At 44.4% G+C, this 17023-nt stretch overlaps 1 protein-coding gene across 1 annotated transcript in view; it reads left to right on the top strand.

Annotated features, from left to right (window-relative positions):
- DNAH8 (dynein axonemal heavy chain 8) overlaps positions 1-17023 on the top strand; it is a 563218-nt gene that overhangs the window by 325160 nt on the left and 221035 nt on the right. The window contains exons 44-45 of the mRNA XM_067565373.1: positions 3234-3412; positions 10929-11116. Of these exons, the coding sequence (XP_067421474.1) occupies positions 3234-3412; positions 10929-11116 (367 nt within the window). The remainder of the gene's footprint in view (positions 1-3233; positions 3413-10928; positions 11117-17023) is intronic.

Consider the following 17023-nt stretch of genomic DNA (forward strand, 5'->3'; position numbering starts at 1 on the left):
ACCTGGTCATCGTCGGAGGCCTCGGCACTGAGGGGTTTGCTGCACCGAGACTCCCTACTGCTCTCCTGGACACTTCCCAGACCACAGCCTCCCTGCCTCAGCCACGTCTCGAGGCGATGGTCTCTGTTATCTCCCAGCTGCACCGATGCCTCACGACAACAGTCAGGTGCCGCCTAGAGCTGTTAGGCAACATAGTGGCCCCCATGTAATGATTGGCCTTGGTGTATGTGCAGAGCAGACACCCACTGACTGGGTGGTCAGAGTTCCCCCACCCATCCTAGCCTCCTGAGCCTGGTGGAGATCACCCAGGGCAGTGTTGAAGGGCGTCCCCTTCAGGAAACTGATTCCGCCGGTCACCCTAATCTCCGACACCTCGGATGTGGGACGGAATGCCCACATCAGCCAACCTGAGTACACAAGGGCTCTGGTTGGGGGAGGACAGGTGCCAGCACATCAACGTGAAGGAGCTGAGGGCTATTCGCCTAGTGTGCAGGATGTTCCTCCGGTTCCTGGCAGGCAGGGTGGTGCAGGTGTGGCGGACAACACCGCAGGTATGTTTATATAAACAGGCAGGAAGGGACATGCTCCTTGGCTCTCTGCAAGGAAGCTATCCATCTGTGGGTCTTGCCATGAGGCACGACTTCCACTTGACTGCCTCTCACCTCCCAGGAGTGAGGAACGACGAGGCTAATCGCCTCAACAAGTCATTTCGACCCCTCCACGACTGGTTGTGGCACCTGGAGGTAGTGGCTATGACCCTTGAAAAGTGGGGTGTTCCCCAACAGGACCTATTCATGTCGGCCTGGAACATGAGGTGCCCAAGGTTCTGCTCTTTCCGGGCGAGACCGGGTTGATTTCCGACTCATTCCTCACCAACTGGCTGCGGACCCTCATGTATGCATTCCCATCCATTCCGCTCCTGCCCAAGGTCCTACTGGAAATAAAAAGGAATAGGGCAGACGTCACACTCATCGCTTCGGCCTGGCTGAGACAGTGCTGGTTCAGCATGCTACTGGACCTCTCGATCGCTCCGCCCATGGAGCTCCCTAGGCGGCACGACCTTCTCTCCCAGGGCCGTGATCGTCTGTTGCACCCGGACCAGGAATCCCTGCACCTCATGGCCCAGAGGCCCTGTGGCTGACGGAGGGAGTGAAACCCTGCCCGGTGTGGGTCCAGTGCCTCCTGCTGGGCAGCAGAAAACCTTTTACACAGGTTGTGTATTGGCCTAAGTGGCGATAGTTTACCTCTTGGGCGGAGTCCCGAGGCATTCTGCCCAGCCTCTCACCTCTGTAGGAGATCCTGGAGTATCTGCTTCAGTTAAAGCTCCAGGGTATGGTGCTGACCTCATTGAAGAATCCTTGCTCTCCCATCCCATGTCGGTCAGGTTCCTCTAGGGGGTGGAAAGGCTTATCCAGAAGTCCGTGATCCGTTGCCTTCTTGGGATCTCAGTCTGGTCTTCTCTAGACTCATGGGGCCCCATTTGAACCCATGGCTTCTTGCCCTCTGCTCATACTTTCACAGAAGGTACCCTCCCTGGTGGTCATTACCTCAGCCGGGAGGGTCTCCGAAATTAGGGCCTTGACCTCGGAGCCCCTTTATACAGTGTTCTATAAAGATAAGGTGCAGTTGAGGCCACACCTGCCCTTTCTGCCAAGGTGGTTTCCCAATTTCATTGTAACCAAGATAATTTTCTCCCCGTGTTTTCCCAAACTGCATGATTTGGAGGAGGAAAGGAGATGGCATTGGCTGGATGTGAGATGAGCTGGCCTTCTACATCGAGCGTACAAAGCCACTCCGGAAATCGATGCAGCTCTTCGTTGCAGTGGCGGACCAGATGAAAGGCTCACCTGTCTCCGCCCAGAGCATCTCCGCATGGAGGACATCCTGCATCAGGTGCCGCTATGAGCAGGTGAATGTGCCGCATCTGGGTGTCATCACAGCACCCTCAACCAGAGCTCAAGCCTCCTCTGCAGCCTTCCTGGAGAGAGTGCCCCTGCAGAACGTCTGCAAAGCTGTCGCCTGGTCATCAGTGCACACCGTCACGTCCCACTGCGCCATTGTTCACCAGGCAGGGGGGAACACGGGTTTCAGCAGAGTTGTGCCAAGGGCAGCTCATCAGTAACTCCTACCCTCCTCCGAGGTATTGCTTTTTAATCACCTATATTGGAACGGATATGAGCAATCACTCAAAGTAGAAAGCAGTTACTTACTAGTAACTGTTGTTCTTCGAGATGTGTTGCTCATATCCCTTCCACATCCACCCTCCATCCCCGCTGTCGGAGTCGGCAGAAAGAAGGGACTGAGGGCCCGTAGGGTTGGCGGTGCCTCGTATACCACGGCATGAGCGCGGTACTCCAGGGGGCGCCTAAGCCGACCCTACGGGGTCTGCTAAGGGGAAAAAAGTTCCGGGAACCGTGCACAGTGACGTGCACTCACCTATATTGGAATGCATATGAGCAACACATCTTGAAGAACAACAGTTACTGGTAAGTAACCCTGTTTTTTTTTTTAAAGGCTGCATTCTGACTTTAACTGCACTTGCCCCAGGAGGCATTGTGTCTCAGAGAAATATCACTGACACACAATTCCCTCCCTGCTCCGCCCTTTTCCTAAAGATGGATGGGTGGGTAGGGTGTTAGTAATTTATTGTTCTATACTAGCTACAGCTTACAACACCCCCTGAACTGTATTGGCTCAGTTATACTGGTGGGCATGCTGAGGAGAGCTGAGCCAAGACTCTTTCCATTTCCCACCCACTTGCACTGGAGGTGGTTCTTACTCCTTTTTTTTTTCCTCTACATGGGCATTTAGTCCACGTCACTCTAGGCTAATCGGACTATATACATAAAAGGTACTGCTTAACATGTGCAAACATGACAGAATCTGCTCTTCAAAAACTAGCAGCTAAGAATTTTGATAATGAAATTTCTTTGTGATTCTTCAGGTTGTTTACTGCTTCGTTTTTAGGCAGTATATATTGTAGCTTATTTAGTAGTTACAGTCTGTAGGTGAATCAGGTTAAGATTTTTTTATGACATGGATATTTAAAGGCTACATACTGCCACTCTCACTGATGTTGAGTAGCACCTTATTTGGGGATAGTACTGCTCTCAGAGTAAGGCATTATTCAATGTAAGGGTTATAGCCCACACTTACTGCTTTATTATACACATGTAGGTTTTATTTCTCACTTTCATCTACACTTAATTATACATTTGAATTAACATTTACAGATGCTATATAACCTTAGCTCAAGCTTTGGGAATGAACATGGGAGGAGCTCCAGCAGGACCAGCCGGAACTGGTAAAACAGAAACTACAAAAGACATGGGAAAGGCTCTGGGAAAATATGTAGTAGTATTTAACTGCTCTGATCAAATGGACTTCAGAGGCTTGGGTAGGATTTTCAAAGGTAAGATTTTCGATGTTGCATGAATTGAGAAACAAAGAACAAAATTACTTTTTTATGAAATTATAATAGTCAAATAGGATAAAATTTTCATAACCCTCATTTCATAACCATTCATTTAACCCTCATTTTCAGTAGTGACTTAGGCACTTAAGAGTCCTTTTACTTAATCTAAAGTGCCTAAATCACTTTTGAAAATGAGAGTTAGGTTTCTAAGTTACTTAGGACTGAATGCTCAAACGCATGATAGGCATGATCAGAACCTGCCTACTGCATCACACCCCCTTAGGCGAGCTTACACAAACAGTTGGAGGAGTAGGAGAGGAGGCCTTCCATTATGAATTTTAGCCTAGTGGGTAATGGGCTTATCTGGGAGATGGGAAACCCCAGATTCAAGTCCCTTTTCCACCTAAGGGGGAGAAGGGATTTTGAACAGGGATCTGCCACCTCTCAGGTGACTGGGCTGATCATTGGGCTATGTAGGGCGTTCCTTAGTCTCACCTGTTTAAGCTGTTGCATTGTGGATAAATAAATAAAGAATCATTGGAGCAGGGGAATTAGGTCAAGGGTGGGTGTGCTAAGAACCAGGTTATAGAGTCAATCTCATGCTTGTACTTTCACGTTCTGTTTCTTAAAAAGTCATTTTAAATATTGAGGCTTATCATATACTTTTCTGAGGTAGTTAATATTAATTTAGTCTTTTTTAATAATATAGATATTTTACACACACAAAAAGATAAAGGAACATTGTTAACGTTGTAAAGTCAAGAACTCAAAGTTAAGAAATGCCAGAATTACCTGGGCACAATTCCTGTGCCACCTTAATTTAGCCCCTTTTAAGTATGCGTTACAATGTACACTTTAATTACATGGTCACAAGTTAGCTTATCCCTTGTTTTGCTGACCTGCGATAACTGCAGTGAAAATGTGCAGTCACAGCCAATCTGAAGTATCTGTACATGATAATCTTTCAATCCCTTCCCACAAGCCCCCTGAGCACTCTGTCCTGTGTATCATCTTGTCATCTACCTTCATCATCTTGTCATCTACCTTCTTGTCATCTACCTTGTCATCTGCCTTCATATGTCTCTGCTCAGCTCCTCAGTCCCACCATTTATGCATTTTCTGTAGCTTCATCCATCAACCATTTTAAGAAGAAAAAATGGTTACTTTCCCCATTATAACAGTTCTTTGAGATATGGTTCACATGTGTACTCCACCACCTGCGCTATGTTCCCTCTGCACTGGAGTCTTCAACTATATTTCCAGTGTAAAGGAACTGAGGGTGGAGGTCAAGAAGGGGAGGTTGGGGGCTGCATCACACTTATACAGCCTTGGAAGGTGCCCTGAGGAGGTGCAGGGGGGGCATGTGTTACCTTGATGGGTACTGTAACAGAAAGATCCCTGTCTCCAGCATGCTGGGCACATACACACCTGAGTGGAATATATGGGTGAACCACATCTCAAAGAACAACAGTTACAATACAAGTAACTATTTTATCCTCTTTACTGGGGCAATCCTTTAAAAATCATAAGTGCTCAAAGCACTTTTGACCTCTAAAGCCCGAAAAGACAACCAATTCAACTTTCTCAATATCCTCACTGCCCAGAGGTTAGCCACTCCAATACTGAAGGCAGAGCATGCCTTTTGGCTTGCCACTCCATGGTACTACCCCATACTAGCTCTCCTAGAGAAGAGCCTTTGACTTCTGTACCCATTCCAGAACGATTGAGACTGGCTACTTCATCAGTGGCAACAGTAGATTCATCATCACTGCCAGTGGCAGGGCAGTGGACATTATCGATACTGACCATGCCAGAGGCTTAGGTAGCTACAAAAGATCTCTTGTGCCTTTCGATACCACTTCATTGTTCATCCAACCCAACTGCACCTCGCTGGGGCTGCCACATGTAGAGCAGACATTTTAAAAGAGATTGGAGTCTCATACAGCAACTGTGATCACAGGTCAGATATCCTCTTCTTCCGTCTCCTCTATGACTTCACCCAGACTACAGGTTCTGCTCTGCCACAGTGCATGGTACCAATAGCTAGGAAGCCTCCAGTGATACCACTGGTATTGCAGTCCTGTCATATATCACTGTCCTGATCTCTGACGATACCTTCCGGTACCGCACCACCTGTGCCTTTGGAATATTCTTACTCCTCATTGGAGGCTGAAGTGGCTTCCTCTGTTTCCCGCCTCAGGGAATCCATAGCATCTTCCAGGACTCATTCCTGCTCTCATAGACACCCTGACCAGAGCAGGTTGAAAGATTAGAGTGCCTGGTCTAGGCACAATTGGAGTCTAATACCAACCCTATAATTGGCCATTGTGGGTGCCTTGAAGAATGTCTCCAGTGACCAAGTCTGCTTCCACACTACTCTACAGAAGTAAATTGCCAAGAATGAAGGGTTCCCCACCTGATACCGAGAAGTCGTTCATGGTTGGTACCAAGCAGCTGCCAGACACCCAAGAGTGGGACTTTCCACAACTTGCCTCAAACCAGCCATCTATATTGGTGATGCAAGACCAGCCTCAAGAGGTTTCTACCCTGCCTTCTTTGAATATCTCATCCTTGTCACTAGATGAGACTATAATATGGAAGTGTCTTCTGTTATCGGATGACTTTAAGCTCTACCCAAAGCTCTTGAAAAGGATGGCTACCTTTCTTGGTATCCTGATGGAGATCATGGAGGAGAATCCTCATAAGCTCATGGACATTTTATACCCAGCTATATCAGGGAAAGTTGCCCTTCCTGTAAGTGAGATGATAATGCAGCCCATTAAGTCCCTAAGGCAAACCCCTTCATCAATCATGCCTGTGGCAAAGGGCACAGAATGTAAATACCAGGTTCTGTCCCAGACATACAGACATTTCTATCAACACCTCATGCCAGGCTCTTAGGTTATGGTAGTGGTAAAGGAAAGACACCGCCAAGCTAAAATAAAATCTATCCTCAAAGAAAAACACACACACACAACTTAGACTTTTTGGTAAAAGGTCAATTGCAGGGTTATTACAGCTGCATATAGCTACCCATCAGATTCTCTTAGCCCGATACAACTATTCAAATTTGGATGCAGTGTTTGAATTCCTAAACAAGCTACCTGAGGACTGTAGGAACAAGTTTCAGTTACTTCTGATGGAGAGTCGTTTGATCTCCCAAGCTGCTCTTCAGACTTTTCTTGATGCTTCAGACTCAGATGCAAGGGTCATGGTGAGAGCCATAACGATGCACCATTTATAATGGCTTCATTCGTTGGGGATTCCTGTAGAGGTGCAACAGACTCTTGAAGACCTCCTCTTTGAAGGCTGTGCTTTATTTTCCTCTAAAACTGATATGGCAGTCCATATACTGAAATACTTGAAGGCTGTGCAAAAGTCACTGTTTTTTATATGCCAGCCTGGAAATTAATATGTTTCAGCTTCAGTTTCAACTGAAACAGCAGTATTTCCCTCCCAGACACCTAGACCAGTCCAGGTACAAACACAGACAATATAAAGGAGGCCTACTCCATCCATCTCTGTGGTCATTACATGAAGGAAGTTGCAGGCCTTGAAGAAGCCTGTTTGAATCCTCTGTCAAGGATAACATACCTGTCAGATTTAATCTCACAGCATTTCTCCTGCTTCCTATGTGTGTGGCAGTCCATCACCTTAAGCAAGTGGGTGCTAAGCATGGTGGAATGTGGATATACCCTGAAATTTATTTCTTCACCCTTCTCTGTCCCTTTTCAGGGACCCATCTCACAGGTGCAGACTCTCCATTCTTTGGAGGCTACAGAGGAAGTACCCCCTCTGTATCAGGTCAGGAGGTTCTACTTTTACTGCTTCCTATGTCCAAAACGAAAGAAGGTCTCAGGCCAATTCTAGACCTTCAGTATTTGAACAAATACAACTTGAACAAACATAACCTTCAAAACTTGAACATCAAGAAGCTGAGGGTTCCATATGGTATTCCTTGAAACTATTATCCCTTCATCCGAGCCAGGTGATTGGTATGCTGACCTTGATTTATGAGATGCCTATTTCCATGTGGCAGTCCACCCTGGTCACAGGAAATTCCTAAGGTTCATAATTGGAAGAGATCACTTCCAGTTCACTCTTCTACCCTTTGGCCTATAATCCGCATTGAGGGATTTCACCAAATTCATGATGATGATAGCAGTTTACCTCCACCATTGGGATGTCCAAAGGTGTCCGTACCTGGATGACTGGTTGCTGTGGGGTTGCTCCTGTCTGCAAATGGAAGGAAGTCAAGCTGTGGAATTTCTGCATATGGAATTTACTAACTCAAAGTATCACACCTGCTGAGAATCCAGAATGTCTAGCAGACTGTCTGATCAAGTCATTCAACTTGGATCATAAATGGTCTCTCTGGATGGCTATTCTAAGATCAATTTTTCAAGTAGGGGATGTTGCTGCAGTAGATTCATTTGCAGCTCATCATAAGTCACAGCCATAGGTCCATCTCGGACACATTCCTCTGCCCTGGAACAAGGACCTGCTATGTATAGCCACCAGTACCTCTTATCCCCATGGTTATTGTCATGGTGAAGCAAGAATGAGGCAAAATTATCCTCATTGTTCCAGACTGGCTGAGGAAAGTGTGGTACTCAGATCTGCGCAAGCCATCCCTTCAAGAACCTACTTCTAGTCAAAGACCTGATATCCTAGAATCATGGGTATGTACTGAACCTGAATTCTCAGTCACTGCAGCTCATGGCATAGTTCTTCAGTGATTAAACCCAGAGAAAGTGCACTGTTTGGCAGCAGCTCGGAAAGTCCTGCTCAATAGTAGGAAACCATCCAAGAGATTTACTTACCTTAGTAATTGAAAGTGTTTCCTCTATCTGGGCAACTAGCCATGGTTTGTTTCCTATGCATTCTACAATTCAAAAGATTTTGGATGATTTGTTACACCTTAAAGGTCTGGCAGCCAGCTCCATCACGATGAATCTGGCCACAATACAGGGGAGAAATGCTGAAATTTCAGGCAGGACTGTATTTCTAACCCTATGACTACTAGCTTCCCAAAACATCTAAAGAGGTTGTTCCCACTATCAGATATCCTACTCCACCGTCGGACTTGAACTTAGTACTGCCTGCTATTATGGGACCTCTTTTTGAGCCCTTAGCCTCCTACTTGTTGTTACACCTCTTGGTGAAGGTAACCTTTTTAATAGCCATCACTGTTGCAAGGAGAATGGGGGAACAGTGTACCCTGGCAAGGGATCCTCCATTTACCATTTTTTAAAAGGACAAGATGCAGCTTAGGCCACACTCTAGGTCTTTTCCAGAGTAGTATCTGATTTCCATCTCAATTAGTCAAAGTACTTATTGGTCTTCTTTCCAAAGTCATATGCTCACAAAGATGAACAGAAGCACCACATGTTAGATGTTTGCTGAGCCCTGGCTTTTTACTTGAATAAACCAAAGATCTTCCAAGTCTCTTCCAAACTTTTTTTATATTCTGCAGAATGAATGATGGGTCATCTTGTCTCCAAATGGATCACCAGTTGCATTATCATGTGCTACGCTGCCAAGGGTATTGTGCTCCTAAGAAGCTGTCAGAACATGTAGAGTAGTCAGACTCCCCATTGTTTATGGGGAAAAGTTCATATCATGAACCTCTGCAGAGCAGCAGCATGGTCATTGGAACTCACATTTGCTAGGTGCTGTGCAATTATTGATGAATCAAAGGAAGATATGAATGTGTGGAAAGTGGTCCTGCAGACCCTCTTCCAGTGATGCTTCTAGTCCTCACTCCATTGAAAATGGCTTGGGAGTCACCTACAATGTCACAGACATATAAAATAACTTGAATACGAAGAAATGGTTATCTTCTAGTACCTCTTGTTCTTTGAGATTTGTTCTATATGTCCATTACCCAACTCACCCTCCTTCCCCAATGCATAAGGATCTAATTTCTAAGATTCTGGTATGAACGAACTGAAGGATGAGCAAGGCGACTCCACCCTTTATCCCCTCGACTCAGAGGATATGGGATGCCAGGGCACAGGTGTGGCTGCCCTACAGGTACTGCTAGGGGAAAATCTCCAGCACATCCCTGCACATGCCTACAGTATAATGAACATATGTAACACATTACAAAGACCAACACTTACAAAAAGGTGAATAACCATTTCTTTTCCCCTAAACTTATTCTTGGAAATGGCTGAAATTTTCTAAAAACATTCAACTTGAGATAGACACTCATCCTGGAACATTTCAACTGAAAGAATTAAGGTTTGGTAAAGCTGTAAGGAACTGAAAACTGGATCTTTATAATGGGAAGTGTCAGCAACATTAACAGATGGTGCTACCAGCCTTGCCTATAATAATTTTGTTTTTAAAGCTTCATAATTAGGATGTTAGTCAGATTCTTGTAGTTTAATAGAAAAATGTCTAGATACTGCTTTGTTTGGAACTCCATGAATATCATAAAGAGAGAGATGAGTTAATTTTTTAAAGAAGTACAATAACAAATCCCAGAAGGAAATGTGTGAGAACTGGAGAGAAAGCATTCTTGATTGCTGGGATCTGGAGATTAGGTGAATCTAAAGTCTCACCAACTTTAGGAAGTACTGCAAAATTTCCTCTTCCAAAGTACATTTCTACTATAGCAAGAATGACATTCACAACATTGACACCCTCATCCACCCAAGCACTCTGCCCATAGGAAAAAAACCACCCACCACCCTAAAATAAACAGATCAACCAAAAAATAAAATGAAAAAGCCATGACCTAAGTAGAGTTTTTACCCACAAAAGAAAGAAAAGTCAGAGACTCCGGGAAGTCCATTAGCAATTTCACTATTGGTATTGATTTAGTATGAAAGGCACTTTGATGTTGCGGTAATAGGTAGCCATATAAAACAAATAGATAGATAACATGCAATTTAAAAATTACATTTACAAATCTGTGTGAAGTTATTCATGGTGAAAGTCTGAAATTTGGGAGCTGTGCTTATAGGAGAAAGTAAGAGAACAGGAATACAAGTAGTAGATATTGAGACAGGGAGAAGCCATGTAGCTGTTCAGCTTCTGAAGTCCTGCTCAGAAAAAAGACGAAGATAGTGTGACTGACTGATTTTAGAAAAATAGATTACATACAAGTAATCCTAATCACACATTCTACGTCTTTATTCTCACAATTTGTCATGAGTCTTGTGATTGTTGTGTTCTATTTAAAGTCCCAACTACTAGAGATAATTGATTACATGAGAACCTTAGCTTTAATTTTAAAAAAAAGGAGAAAGTTTCTAGATGTCTTGGTTACAAAGGAAAGCTTGAAAGTGTGACTCAAGTGCACCTTGAAAACTCAAAAATCAGAAGGCAGATAAAAAGAACCCGAATCTTATTTATTCTGGTTGAATTCATTGTTAAGAAGCTTGTATACTGAACTGCATCCAGTATTTGTAGGAAGAGAGGTGCAGACCAAATAGCTTAGGTTTATGGGGGAATCATTTCCAGAAAACATGTCATCAAGTAGATTTTCCTTTTCCTGTTGTAGGTCTTGCACAGTCAGGTTCCTGGGGATGCTTTGATGAATTTAACCGAATTGAATTACCTGTTTTGTCAGTTGCAGCGCAACAAATTTATATTATTTTAACAGCAAGGAAAGAAAGGAAAAAGCAGTTCATTTTTTCTGATGGAGATTGTGTGGATTTAAACCCAGAGTTTGGAATTTTTCTTACAATGGTAAATACATGAATGGAAGAGTGTAATTTTGATAATCCTTGATAAAAGAAGACAAATTATACAAGTTACTTGAATTGTTACTTGAAAATAATGCATATTGGTAATTACATTGTGGTATCTACATAATAATGACTTTGCAAAATAAGTATGCAGTAACACACCACCATACTATTTCCTGAAAACATTTTTTGGACTTTTTTCAAAAATAAAGCCCAGAGGTTGTTGCCTAAATGAATGCAACTTCTATATAATGAATCATGAATGTGAATAACCTATGAATATATTAATGGTTTTGTTTCTTAATTCATAATAGTTATGGCTAGTACTCTAAAAAGATTGACACAGGTCTTGAAAAAAATAGTCTTAATTTTGAGTAGTATAAAAATTCTGAACCCTGGCAATAAAATATGCTTGAAGTGCTTCCCTATATATATTTGCTTTTGGTGTGTATGCATCCCAAGCACTCAAGATTGGAATAGTTTGGCCAGCAATGTCTGTTAGGCTGTGCCTGTTTTTTGAGTGCTCTCACATCCCTCCCTCATCCCCACCCACCTACCCACCCACCCACAACTGAGGCACAAAGGTCAGAGTGGAGCCAACCAACCTTCAGCTCCCTCTTACCTCCTGTGATTGCAAGGTAGAATGGCAAGCAGAGTTTCTTTCTATTGTGCATATGCATAGGTAAAACAAATTCATTGTATATAATTAACACTCTAAAATAGTTTTAGTAGTTAAGATTAGTATAGGTTTATTAGTTATTCTGTTACGGGTAAATATTTTTCTGTTTTTTGGTTATCTGGTGCAGGGCTTCAGCCCTTACGGATGAGCAAAAAGTCAAATGATGTTCCTCACGTGAGATAGCTGTATCCCTCAGTGATGGTCATAAAAGTTGTCTGTTTTGCTTTGGTGAGGGACACTTTATGCATAAATATTCCATCTGTCATTCATTTTCAAAATGGACACAAAAGGTGAGAGAAGCTTGCCTAAAACTTTGTCTTCTCAACAAGTCTGTGAGGCTTTTCTCTGATCCAGATATACAGGATACACCACACCTGAGCATTCTTCTTCCTGAAATGCACCAGTGAGCTCAAGCTCTGCAGCCAGGTCCTGGGCTCCTGATTCCATGAAACACACTCCTTGGTTGCTTATGTCGTTAAGTCCACATCACTGACTATTAGGGGTAGGACACAGAATTGTTCTTCTAAAGCACAAGCACAGATCCTCTAAGAAAAAGAGGCAGAGTTTGCCTCAATCCTCCTCAGTCAAGGGTAGTACAAGGCCTGAATTAGGTCATTCAGGAATTCATTAAAATGCCTGTCACTGTACATCAATATTAGCCATCGAGCAACCTCATATGGTCTCTGGCACAAGTTCTGCAGCTCTCAATACTGATATCGGAACTCGCTCTACGAGTACTGGCTATATTCGTGTCAATATTGTCAGCAACTTCCATCCAGTGCTGTCATGGTTCACAGTACCAGCTGTCTTATCACTAAGATTCACTGCACTGGGTGCATCTAGTGGTATCTGTCCTTCCTGAGTCACCACTACTGTCTTAGATACCAGATTACATCTTGGTGCTGGTAAGCATTCTTCATCGGGCTCTGGGACCCCTACCAAATCAGCTCCTCCATCGATAGAGGATTATTACTTTTCCACATCTGCTTCAGACTGCAGTGGCAGGGGTGGGGGGGGGAAGCTACCCTAGTAGACAAAAGAGATATAAGGAAGGACATCCCTCTCTGGTATCCTACACCACAGTCCCTTGCTCATTTCACTTCTGGCTCCCATACTTGGCCATACTGAGTGTGGAGACTGAATTGCATAGTGGCGTCTGCAGCACCACATGCACTGCCCCCCCCCCACGTGGATAAAGAGGCAGCCTAGGGAGGGTTGACTCAGCAGCACAAGCCGCATGTACCTGTCTCCTTATAAGGAAATGAAGTGACCCCACCTGCTGGTGCGTGGTCAGCAACTGCCCAGGATAATTGTAATCACCTGGTTGGCTGGTCCATACCTGCCCAGGAAATCAGGAGCACCTGGTTGGCTAAACTCCGAGCCATGACCTTGGAAGGTCATGCAGCAAATAGCAACCAATGGGGCTTAGCCTCTGCTGACCGTAGGAAACTATAAAAGTTCAAACCCAGGTGGCAGAAGGCAGAGAGGAATTGAAACTACTTGGCACCCCGTGTATCTCTTGGTTGTGTCGGCTCGGCGGGCTGACGCATCTTCCCCAGCCCGCTTCACTGTGAACTGATCACTCACAGTGGCTCTCTCCCGTCTGCAGTATCTAAAGCAAACGGCAACTGAATTTAGCCAGCATAGTATATCTGTATATAATGTTTGTGAGTATGGATTAACTGTTTTCTGTTGTGTTTGTCTTGTAACTTCTTTGGGGAACTCCAAAACCGGGCACCCTAGTGTCACATGCTGGCAGCCACGTGTTGATCCAGGAGAGATCACAAAACGCTAAAGTCTTGGGTGGCACATTTTGTCCTTTCGTGCACGGAGTTCTCCTGCCCTTTGCTATCACTGTTTGCTGTGCAATTGCTTGCTGTGAAACTGTTTATTATAGGAATAGAACTGTTTTATTATAAGGATAGGATTGTTTATTGTAAAATAAAGGGTTTATTGATTAAGCAAACCCCCAGAATCATCACTGTCTCGCTTAACCCCCCTTATCCCAAACCGAACCTATCAGAGAGTTTTTCTCTCCGTTTCCACACTGAGCATCACAGGGTTTTCAACATGCCAGAAAGCCCACTTCCTCTGCCCTTTCCTGGGCTAGATTTTCCTCCCCTTAGGGTTCAATAGTATCAGCAATCCCAGGTGTCAGTTGTAATTGCAATTATAAATTTCTGATGAGGAATTCCATCAGCCTACTGAACTGTCTCATCATCGTCATTTAATGAAGCTGTGGTCCCATCTACTCCATCACCTCCTGATAGCTACAAGGCATTTCAAGACCTCCTTTGATGAATGGCAGTGATATCAGAAATACCATTTGAAGTGGTACGTGACAACTCTCACAAACTGTTAGATACCATGCACTCCTCAGTGCCAGCAAGACTGGCTATGCTAATCAATCAAGGACTGTTAGAGCCAGTCTGTGATCATTGTGATCTGCATTCTTCAGATCTTTCTTCCCTTAGCATAAATAGTATCTGTAATGTTAGTTTTTAGTCACTAGTTCAGTGAATAGTTATAGGTATAAGTTTGCAATATCATCTTTTTAGTGTAGGATTATCAATGCCTGGTTGGGCACTGATGCCTTGTTTTCCTGCATTCCAGGCCTGTGGTTCATGTAACATGTCTACGCCAATGAGAGATCCTCACCCTAGCTGCTTCAAGTGTCTGGGAGAGTTGCATGTGAGTGACGAATGTCACATTTGTAGAGGGGTTCAAACCCCATTCGAAAAGGAATATGGATGCCAGACTCAAGTGCTTTGTCTGCCGTCAGAATGCACCCACTTTGAATGGATACCAAGCATATTCGAGTCTGTTAGGAGTGCTTCTCTGGTTCTTACAGAGTCATCAGCCAGATCTGCATCACCAGTGCCTAAGAAGAGACTGTATAAGTCTCCTAAGAACTCCATACCAGGACCCTCTAAGAGTAAGACAGTGAGTGCTCACAAGGACTTTCAGGGGCACCCTAAAAAGGTGCAACCCCAGGAGCAATCTATGAGTCAGGAGGGATTGCTGACTTCAGAACCCAAGAAGGATCCATTGAGACCAATCCCTGAAACGATGATGTGTCTCTCGGTGCCACAGGCTCAGGAACCCTTTCTGATGCTGTTGACACCCAAGTCATTTGAGGCAGCCTGGGAGTCATTTAATTTGTCAGTATTATTTTCTCCTGCATTTCAAGAGCCTTGCATGGTGCCCACACTGGAACCACGTGCTCCTGTAGTTCTGTTTCCAGCTCCAGAGCGCTACGATTTTGCTGGTCTCCCTTTCTCCAAACTTGGAGCCTCACTCCTCTGTACCAATAGGTTCACCTCCCGCATGGTCAGAGGAAATGGACTCCTCATCAGACTCAGAAGTTGGATCAGTTAGGTCCCGTATTGAGCTTGCCCAACTGCCCCAGTGGAGTGCCTGCCTGATTTGGTACCATCCACAGCATCTTAGGAGTAAATAGCCTTCTCAGAACTGAGTCCCACCTCCATACCAATTGCCCTTCTGGATCTCCCGGGGCTTCCTTCTGCAGTCCAGATATCCTCTCCCTTTCCACACTTCCGTGTCAATCAGGTTCTGGGAGAATTTAAAGAAAGTTCATCATTCTCTTTCCCCCAGTATTGCTATCATGCAGGTGGAGTTGCGTGCTATGGACTCCCCTGTGAAGGAATTAGAGGAAAGACCTCCTCAACAACCTTTAGCTTCCTCTTCTTCGTCCCATGGTGAGACAGTAGTGACTGAATCTACCTCTCTCCCTCCTGATGATTTTAGAACTCATCTAGATTTTTGAGGAGAGTGGCTGAAGCTCTAGATGTTCAGCCGGAAGAGGTACAAGAAAAGTCTCACAGACTTGTGGACATCTTAGCCTTGGCAGGGCCCTCTAGGGTAGTTCTCCCTATTAATAAGGTTATCCAGAGGCCTCTCAAGATTTTATGGCAGACCCCTTCTTCCCTGCCTCCCTTGGCCAAAAAGGGGGAAGAAAAGATATTGTGTCCCTCCACGGGGATTTGAACATTTTTACAGCCACCCTCCTCCAGGCTCCCTTGGATCATAGCCGCCAATGAAAAGAAGGGGCACAGACATCAAGCCTGTACTCCAAAGGGAAAGGATGTGAAGAAACTGGATTTGTTCTGGAAGAAGCTTTATTCCACAGGAGGTTTACAGCTCAAGATCATGAACCAGCAAGCTTTGCTGGATCTATACAATTTTAGCATGAAATAATATCCTAAAGTTCAAGGACTAGTTTCCTGATGATGCAAAGCATGAGTTCTTTGTTTGGTGGAAGAAGGCAAATTAGTTGTCAAAATGACATTGCAGGTGAGCCTATATGCAGCGTACTCTGCAACTTCAGCTATGGCCTCTGCCATCATGATGCGGCATTCATTTTGTTTGCCAGTCAGGCCTCCCCCTGGAGGTGCAACAAATGATTCAGGATCTCCTATTTGAAGGTGCCTTGCTTTTTTCCAGTAAAATAGATGAGGGTCTTCATAGCCTTAAGGACTCCAGGGCAACTCTTAAATCTCTGGGAATCTATACACTGGTGGCAAAAAGAAAGAAAAAAAGAAAGCCATTCCATCCACAGCATTCCCAACGGTTCCAGCCCTTCTTACCACTTCAAAAAGAGGCACAAGAGTTTCAAAAGACATCCTCTTCCTCAACCTTTCTCTACAGCTGCCAGCTCTTCCAGGCATTCTAGATATTTGAAAGAATCATTTTGACCTATTGGTCAAGAGCAATATATCACTCCTTACAGTGCCATCTTTCTCATCCCCAATATTTGCAAACTGCCTCCCCACTTCCTAAGTGCTTGGAACCTGCATCACTATGGATCAGTGGGTCTTAAGCATGGTGGAACTGGGATACATTCTTCCATTTACTTCTACCCCCCTCTCAAATCTTTCCCCATCTCTCTTCAGAGACACTCCCACAAAAGTATGCTATTTCAGAAGGTCCATTTTCTGCTCCTTGAGGAAGTTCCCATGTCTTTCAGAGGAAAGGATTTGTATTTTTGTTACTTCCTTATCCTGAGGGGTCTCAGGCTTATTTTAGATCTAAGGCAGTTAAACAAGTACCTAAAGAAAACAGAATTCTCGATGGTCTCTCTGGTGTCTATTATCCCTTCCTCTGACACCAGGGATTGATATGCTGCACTCTACTTAAAGGATGCTTATTTTCATATGGCCATTCACCAGAGCCATCAAAAATTCTCAGGTTCACAGTCAACACACTCCA

This window comes from Emydura macquarii, unplaced genomic scaffold, assembly GCF_026122565.2.
Source record: "Emydura macquarii macquarii isolate MOO-44397 ecotype Brisbane River unplaced genomic scaffold, CSIRO-AGI_Emac_v2 contig_2676, whole genome shotgun sequence".
Classification (NCBI taxonomy): Eukaryota; Metazoa; Chordata; order Testudines; family Chelidae; genus Emydura; species Emydura macquarii.